General features: G+C 38.6%; 1 protein-coding gene across 1 annotated transcript in view; it reads right to left on the bottom strand.

The window, feature by feature from the left end:
• Positions 1 to 1,335: 1,335 nt before the first annotated feature.
• Positions 1,336 to 9,608, bottom strand: part of VAPB (VAMP associated protein B and C) — a 35,523-nt gene continuing 27,250 nt past the window's right edge. The window contains exon 6 of the mRNA XM_001510971.4: positions 1,336 to 9,396. Within this exon, the coding sequence (XP_001511021.1) occupies positions 9,238 to 9,396 (159 nt within the window). The 3' untranslated portion in view covers positions 1,336 to 9,237. The remainder of the gene's footprint in view (positions 9,397 to 9,608) is intronic.

The raw sequence follows: 9,608 nt of genomic DNA, 5'->3' as shown, positions 1-9,608 counted from the left end.
CATTACTCAGAGACAAGTTCTCAGGTTGCTTAGCTGGTAAGCCATGGCCAATTGGTACATCGGGTCTGAGTTGCTGAAATACAAATTCAGATTGCATAGTTTGAATGCCTTATTGGTTTTTATGATGAGAAGCTGGAAGAGTCTAAGAAACCAGAGCTTGGAAGATGTTTGCTTTCTACCAGCCAAGTGATCTGAAGAAGGGATGGCTGCATGTTAGAGACAGCTGCTGTCTATGAATAGCAGATCACGGAACCTGGCACTAATTTTTCCTATTCTTGACAAATTGTTTCTCCACCTCTAATCCTACTTCCCTTTTAGGTCAAATAGAGGCCTTGGGTACCTAAGGAGGATGAAGAGATTGTTACAATTATTTCTACAGTACCATTCTTTGGAAGTACTACCATTTAATGCAACAGTATTGAAGCAATTCATGTGGTTGAATATATAAAAAAACATGACTTTTTAGTTTTCCTAACACTATCAGCTCCTGAAGGCTTTCTTTGATCTGATGAATAGTGGATTTTAAAGTTTCTCCAAAACTTTTTTTTTTTAAAACATTTTTAGCATTTTTACCCTTGAACTGGCTTTTCTGAAAGTCAGACATTATCAAGATATTCTGCAGAAGGGAAAAACTAACATTTTTCTGAATAATATTTTTTGAACTACAGCTCATCAGGTGATTGAGAATAGCTTGCTCTCAAATAATTAAGGATCTGGACTTACATCCCATCTTAAGACATAAGAATCAAGGTAGTATAAAAGTTTTCTAAAGCACAAAGAGAATCATATTTAAGCAGTGAATACCTTGAGACTATTTCTGATGTCATTGCACAACAGGGGGCCATGTAGTTTGAATTGGGACATCCATCTTGATAGAATACACTTCTCTGTTTTGTTCTTCAGGTGACCAGAAATCATATTAATTTTGCCACTCTGTCTTGCAAGGATATTCACAGGGCCTTGAAAACTGTGGCCGAGTTTAAAGGCCTTTTTTTTTTTTTACTTTTCTCATTGGTTTGTCAGACCCTATTCCCACTGATTTATGAATCTATCTTGTAAAATATGATATACATGCCAGTGTGATGTAGATGCAGAGTCATTTAATGTTGATAAATACATGAGTTCATTAGTAATTTAAAGAAATTTTCTTCTGTGGGAGTTTTCTAAATTGATAGAATTTCCAATTCCGATTTCCTCTTATAAAATGAAATGCATTCAAACATACTTCATTGTCATCACATGTAGATAAAAATGGAGAAATGTAATCAAGTAAAATCCCTATCAGATCTACAAACTCATAAACCATCCATTCAAAGTAAGAATTTTACACTGAAGTTTCCTTTAAATATATTCAGAGCATGGAATTTATTGAACATAATACTGAGACAGCTAGTACAGAAGTTTATCTTTTGGCAGGCAGCTTTCATTAGACTTTTACAGAAAGTGTGAAAACAATGCTGTAAAGAGCTTTGTAAAACTGGAACTTGCAAAGTATAAAGCTCTAGTTTAACTACCTGAATGTATTATATATTAGATTAAAACATATAAGGGAGAAGTCCTTCCCTGCAACAGATTTTAAAATTAGTTGTCCAACATGAAATATAAAATAAAAATACATAATAGGAAAAAACTGCCAAGGATAAAGTATCCAAATGCATCTGTAAAATATTTAAATTTCAAAACAATGATTTGTTAATGTACATTAAAAAAAAGTTATAAATTAGGGATAAAAGGGAAAATACATGAAGACCTCTTGGAATTTTTGAGACAGAGTAAAGTAAATCAGATTCGGTATCGTTAACAGAAACTGCAATGCTCAATAACTTAAAAAAGAGGGAAGGGAGTGGTGAGGCACAAAAAACAGATTATTTTTCTATTATAGCAAGCTCCAAATGGTAACAACTTACATATGGCAAAATAAAAGCAAACATTAACAGCAGAAATAAAAAACAGAATATATGCTTTTTCTATTATATCACGTCACTTCTGTTCAGGCATTCTTGCTGTTCGAATAGATGTTATCAGATTGCTGTTTACAAAAAGCACAAGTATTTTTGAAAGAAGCAACCCCTGTACTAATGGTCTCAGTATTATCTGCAATAAATTCTGACCTTTATTTTCAAGTGGAAGATTCAGTGCAAAACTTTTTTTTAAATGAATTCGTGTGAGAGGGCCGCAGCTGAATTTAGTTCCCATCTTAAAAATGAAGAACCACACGCAGTTATTTCATAAAGAGAACCATATCTTCTTGGTATTACATAAAGACGGTTGAAATGATGTGTGAAACATGCACAATGATTTATCTCATTTTAAAGGGCAATAGATCCATATGAACACTAACATGGTCCTAAATTAAAAGTGTCACCACCAACGGTCTGGCTGTTGACGCTACTTAAAATAAACCCAAAAAACAATCCACTTCATCCAGTTGGAAAATGGCTTATTCATAGATGTTATCACTGAACCAAAATCCTGGGGTCAAAAGCATCTGATTTGTAGAAGCGTACGCTGTCCTGTTGGCTAACTAGAATGCGGTCAATAACAGAAAAGTTGAGCAAGCGTCAGTATTGCACCAACATCCATTAGGCAAAATGATTAAATATACATCAACCCTTTGGTATAATAAAGTACTAGAACATTGTCACGGGATCAATGTTTCCGAGTTTAAAAATAAACATTAGTATTTAGCTAGCAGCAGCAGACTATTAACTTGTGATACTATTTTATTCCAATGACATCTTTTAATCAAGCCAATCTATATCATGGCATCATTCCAAAGTATCCTTAAAACAAAATGTTTCTGGCATACTGGAGGATAGATTTTCTGTTGTATTTTTTTCCCTTGAAGGCCTAAATACAAGTGAAAATATTTTCCAAATGAGCTAATTACATTTTTAAGTGTCTAAATATGTAGGTGCATAAATTAAGATAACCCTATGCACCTTTCCGATTTCAACTGTTATACACATCTCAGATCTGTGTACTTTTTATAATACCGTTGTAATGAAAATAAAATTTCAACATTTTCAAAATGCTACTTGTCTTAGAATTCACAAGGGAAACTTGAAGTTGAGAACCCAGCATCCCCAGCACAAAGGTGAAATACACTTGCATTCATAGAAAGACATTTCTCAAAATGTTCCATGAGATTTGTGCTGGAGGGCCATTCTTAGTGTCAACACTGTGGGAGCTGAGGTTTGCAAGGCCAATGTTGGATATGTTTTTCACAGATGTGCAGTTTACCACTCAGCTGATCTTCACCACTTCCATCTCTAGTTTCTGGGACGGCAGTGCTAATTAAGGGAAAACAGCAAACCTGGCTCTGTTCCAATTATATACTTCCATGCTGTCCCTGTGGTAATAGAGGTAACATCAGCAGGAAGCTCTGAAGGACCAATTGTCATAAATTGCTTTAGTTTCACATACAATTCACAAATTACAAACATCGATTCTGGTAACAAAATTTCAGAGCCAAAATGCTGAGACAGATTATTTTCCTCTTAGAGCACTGCTGTATTTCAAACACACACACACACACACACACACACACACACACACACACACACACACACACACACACACAAAGAAGTCCTCAGATGAGAAACATAAGCAGCATGATTTCCTCATTCTAGTTGAGTGGTTTTATTTTTGAAAAGGCGAAAGAGCATTTTGGCTCAACATCTGATTCTATTTACTTTTCTTTAAAATAACTACAAAAATTGCTTAAAGATAAGCAGATGAAAGACACACAAAATGGGCAATTTAACTGATTTATTAATAATTCATCACGGCTTTGCATATTGGTCTTTTGTGCAACATTCTGAAGTTTCAACAGTGTCTTAGCGGTCATTTGCATCTTTATGGGAAGTTCTCGGAAAGAGTCAACATTAGAGTATGTAAAGAAGAAACTAAAAAGGGGGAATCACATCAAAAACCCCAAGCACAAATGCTATGCAACGATTAAGCTCAATTTTATCCAAAAGTCAGGATATTTCCATTAAGAAAAGAAAACAAACGTTCAAAAACCCCAGCAGGCAGTCTGAATCCTATATCACACAACTCAAACAAGCATTTTTTTGCTCCAAATCTCTCTAATTCTGAAAAACAACTGAAGATTTGTACTTCATGATTTGGGTTCTTACTCTGTTCTTAGCATGGATGGCTTTATATATATATAATTCTGGATATCAAAATTCTTCCCCTTTCAATGGTCTTAGAAAAATTAATCTTCTTAGAGGAAGCACGGTGGCTTCACATTTAATCAAGGTCCTATCACAATTACAACATCCTACTACTCCGCAGTTTGGATGCTCAGTTTTTTTTATTCAAGCCCAGGTAGGCTAAATGAAAGAGTCGAGAGTCAATTCCAGTACAGGAAGTCCCAGTGGCTTCAATAAATGTCTTCCTCTGGCAGGCGGCAGCCTGCCACCTAGACCGGTATATGAATTCAATCGTCATTATACAAACCGCCCCCTCACCCTTGAAGGCAATTTCAACTTTCTCCTCAAAATCGTTTTCATTAAGGGGATCATATACCATTTCCATAAACTTGAGAAGGGCCACCTTTCCAGAGAAGAAGCTGAAAGCACAGCAATATATGTAATTCCACCTCCGCATGTAAATGCAGTTTGGCGCATGCAGACAGCTGCCAAAACCTTTTTAAAGTTCTCACTCTCTCTCTCTATATACATATATGGCATTTGGCACCTACATACGATGTACCGGCTTGTTTCTGAGTTGATCTGAAAGGCTACTGAATTCCAAATCATTACCTTCACCTATGATCTCCTAATTTCACTTTCCTCCTTTAGGATGGAGGCTGTGTAGCTAGCGCCACCGGGGAAGGGTGTGGGATTCGAGAACCCAATTCTGCTCCTCTACTGCCTGTCACCCAAATGTTGCCACTGCCAGAAGCCATCCCGCACCACCGCTGCAGCCCTGCCACGGCACTGGGTGGGTCCCCGGGAGTGATAAAATGGCTCTGGCCAACACGGGCACTGTTCTCCTCTGGGCTGCATAGGCGCACTCGGCTTGACCCAGAACTGTCAGCTTGAGAGACCATTCAATTGTATCTTCATTCAATCGTATTTATTGAGCACTTACTGTGTGCAAAGCACTGTACTAAGTGCTTGGACTAGTGAACAATCTCCCAGCCACACTCCCATATATGAGGGAACACTGTCTGCAACTCGATCCAGGATGCTAGTACTCATATCTCCAGACAGAAAGACCTGCCCCAAATGCTATAAGTTTTGGGGGTCTATTTGAGATTTATCCATTTTTCCCTTATCTGGTAAGTTCTAGTTATTTAGGCTTAAATTGATCTACTGGTACAATCTACTTTCAATTTTATCCATGCTTATTGCTTCTACCAGCAGTTTCAAAGACAAAGGGGATAAAATATGCAAAAATTACAAAAATCAAAGCATGTAAAATGTTCCCTGCCTTACATATGATGTTAGCTGGCTTTTTTAAAGGAGGGTCTATTAGATAAGCAATATACATAGCCACCGATGTCTTCCTAGCCTGAGATTGAGAGAGCACCCAATTCTCAATTTAGTAATCTCCATCAACTTTTACGAACCCTGGTTTCTTCTCTCAGTTTCCCAAGCATCTTTACCAAGGGCCAAGTCAAATAAAATCATTCACAGCCTAGTTATTTATAGGAAAAAGACCATTAGTCTTCTTGTGACATGTATTCTCACTAGGTGCTCTGGTAGATACTTCCAACACAGTCCACTTCCCTGATATGACATCAGAAGAAAAAGCTGTGCACTTAGCATAGGGGTTGTCAAAAATGCTACCTCCACACTATATGAAAACTGCATGTGCATTGCTTTGGGGAACGAGTGTGATTTTTAATCTGAGAGTGGAACTCTAAGACCTCCTAGTCTCTAAGCTCTCATCTCCCTGATTCTCAAATCAAATAAATGCTTCACTGTGTCCTCATCACTTCCCACACTGACTTCTTCCCAGATACCCTCTCTAACTTCTACTCTCACTTCAGCTGATCCCAAACAGGGCTTGTGGCAAGATGAGAATTCTTACTATTTCTCCATTTTGTAGTTTTCTTTAAGGCCAGGAAAGGCACTGACTCTAGGTGACAGGAATGGAATGGGTATTTTTGAGTAAGAAACTGACAATGATTATACCGTGTAGTTAAGAGAGCTAGCCACAACAGGTAGTAACTGTGGCTAAACAGGTGTCAATTTTTCTAGGTTTGTCATGTGGATAAGGACAGTGATTACTGACAATAATCACAAGGATAGTGATTACTGACAATAGGGCTGCTCTCAAAACAGAGAACGATTGTGGCTCTCCCTTAGCACTTCAACTGTATGCTCTCCAGGTGATTTTTCACATGGGAGAGAAAATTTTCATTTTATAGTAATTGCAGCCTGACAAAAAACCCACCCACCTTTCTTAATGAAAACCTCTTAATTTCTTTGTCAAACCCTGACCTCCAGAAGAGAAGGCATTTTTCATGGGGTGAATGTTTTGGAAAGAAGACTGGTTTTCCCATTACAAACATTCCTCATTCCCTTCAATCTTAGATGTGCTGGAAAACATCATTTTCTGTGACTCAAACTCATGTCTGTTTACATGCAACTATGCCTGTGGCACAATCTTATCTGCCCCCTTTCTCCACCTCCACAAGTACCATCTACTTGTTAGCATGCAAATGAAAAAAGTAAAAATGCCAAGAGTTGGGGTGGCATGCTGACAAGAGTGGCATCTTCCCTCCTCTCACACTTCCTTCTCCCTTCTGGGCGCAACCAAAGTTCACCACCAAATATATGTTAATATGCTGTCTCCCTCTTTCCCTGCAAGCACAAAACCCCCTTTTTCACCCAGGCCCTTCTCTGGGGAAGGAGGCCTTAATTGCACCTAAAGGGTGGCAAGTGGAAACCTCCGCATTTGCCATAACTTTGGCCAGGCCAAGCCCCAAACCATCTTTCTCTGCCGAAATGTTGTGTTTGCCTTCTGATTAGAGTATCCTCAGGTTTCTTTCATTCAATAAAACCTGAAAGGAAAATTTAATGATGACAAGATTGCCCCAATTTAAAGGTAACCCCAGTCATCCCAGTATATGAACAAGTATTAGGACCCACTATTACACAAGGCATAGAGATCTTGAGGCCATACCACCATATTTTCCAGTGACCGTTACTTCTGTAAGATCAGTTTTTCACACAAATGACCTGTGTGCCTAAGGAAAAAGCTTCCAGTCGGCCCCGTGTGGACTGTGCATTATGATTAGACTCACCCTTTCCTTCAAAAAGGTCATCTTCCTTTCACATATAAGCTCTACATCAACAGGATCAGAAATATTGCCCTTCCATCTCCCAGTTTTAGGTTCTAAGCATGAGACTCATGATCCAGGTTTGCAAGAGGGCATCTAGCTATCAATTCTCTTCAGCCTGGTAGTTTCTGAAACTGATAGTTTTGGCAATTTTAAGAGACTTTTGACTCACCTTTAAGGTTGATAAAAGGACACATCTAGGGCACTTTGTTGCTTATTATTTGTTAAGCCTCTGTCCACTGTAGCTATAAATCTCCAAACATATCTAAGCACGAAGTTAGATATAAGGCAGTGAGATTGGGCATAGTCTGTACCCCACACAAGATTCACAATCTATTTTACTGCCATTTTACACATGAGGAGACTGAGGCCCCGAGAGGTTAAGCAATTTGCCCAAGGTCACACGGGAAGCCAAGGGTGGAGCCAGGACTCAAACTCCAATCTCCCAATTCCCAGTCCTGTGCTCCTTCCTCTACGCCACACCACTTCTGAGGGGCACTAGTCTCTTTTCAAAAATGTTTCCACTTTACAGGTACTTCATCATGTGTTAAGGGGTTAGTTCATTGGAAAACTAGTTCATTCCTTTTCTGAAATGCTCACTGACTTCAGATCCTCTTGGTGAGGTTCAACAATTATGGATGCTATCTCTAACAGATTAGTCGCCCACGACAGACAAAATTTCAACACTTTAATCGTCAGACTCCCACTGCTAGAGCCTACTGAATATAGAGGAAGATGTCAAAGAGAAGCATCATTAGATACAAAGATTTTTTGTTGATGGTGCCCATTTTAAATAGCCTTCCTCTGGCAACAATTTAATTTTTTAAATGCAGCAAATGTGACAAAATAACAAAAGAAAGCTTAATTTGGGGGTTTTATTTCATTTTTTTTTTCCTTTTTTAGATGCTACATAGTCAAACAGGATTGGTCTTTTACGGCATAGAACTAATATACTACTAATAATTCCCTGGTTTCCCCCCCACCCCGAGATAGATGTTATTTATTTACATACAAAAACAGTTTCCTGACCGCTGTTTTCCAATGTTCCAATAATCAGAACTTCCACATTGATGTAGTGCCCAAAAACATCAGGAGGCAGAAGGATCCCACAGCTCTCCAGCAGCAATGCCAGCTTGATTCACCAGCTTTAGAGCAGGTGCCTTATTTATGCGATAGCATTAGTTATAACCTTGTGACAATAAGGAAACATGAGATGAAATACATTAAATAAGTTAAATATGCATTAAACATCTCCGAGGAACAGTTTAATTCAACTAAACGAACCAACAGCAGTTTAGCTTGGTCCCTTTAAGAGAACAAGGCATTGACCTGCATTCCAGTGTTGTTACGCTTGTCAATATATGTCTCTTCTGATGCCTAGCACATTCAATGCTGCTGCTGCTACATAACAATTCTTTTCAGCTTCTGACTCTATTCATTAAGTTCCAACAAATTGGTAACTTGCACAGAACTGAAGACACAGACAGAAACTTTTAGTTTATGAGCAGTACGGTGGATTAATATATTTTACAGAAGTTATCGCCCCCTTACTGCTTAGTCTGGCTCCACAAATCCAAGGGGACCAGCTCCAGCAGTCGAGGAATAATTTCTTGTTTAAAAGAGGTAATCCAGCAACATGTACCAAGGTCTAAAAATGTTTAAAATGACATTTACAATATGCCATTGTAGTATTAATCACAATATTCTTTGTCATTTACTAAAGAGCGTTCTCTTGTTTTCCCAATCATTCACTGTACATTTTAAACTTCCTAGAAGATTATGTGATGTTATATTTGTGCAGGGGGTAATTTAAAGGCAAGACCTGTGAGATGTCATACATTAATTTCTTTTTTAAACATTGTTATGAATAAATTTAATCCCATGATATGGCAGATCCATCGATCCAATTTACCATCTTCTGCATGCTGCTGCCTCTACAAGGCTATCTTCCCTATAATTACACCAACAATAAAGAACAAAACCACCAGAGCCAGTAGCCGGGTGCTGAGGCCTTCCTCCTTCACAACAGTGGCTGAAGCAGAAATCGGGCTGTTGCTCTGCGCCGGCTTCCTCATTCGCAGCCCATCTTCTTCCTACCGATGGAGGAAAACCACATGTGATGGGAGATCCAAAAGCCTTAAAAATGGGATTACTAGTTTCCAGTAAGTGCGTTAGGGCCGTACATATCAATGACCTAGAAGGGACTTATTTACGCTGCACTCCACCACCTGCCCCAATCCTACACTGATTTTCACAAGAATGAGTCACGCTAATCCCTTGTTAGCCATGGCTCGACAGATCTCGT

This window comes from Ornithorhynchus anatinus, chromosome 8 (genome assembly GCF_004115215.2).
Source record: "Ornithorhynchus anatinus isolate Pmale09 chromosome 8, mOrnAna1.pri.v4, whole genome shotgun sequence".
NCBI lineage: Eukaryota > Metazoa > Chordata > Mammalia > Monotremata > Ornithorhynchidae > Ornithorhynchus > Ornithorhynchus anatinus.
Note: the sequence above shows the minus strand (reverse complement) of the source record. Positions and strands in the feature narration are given on the sequence as shown.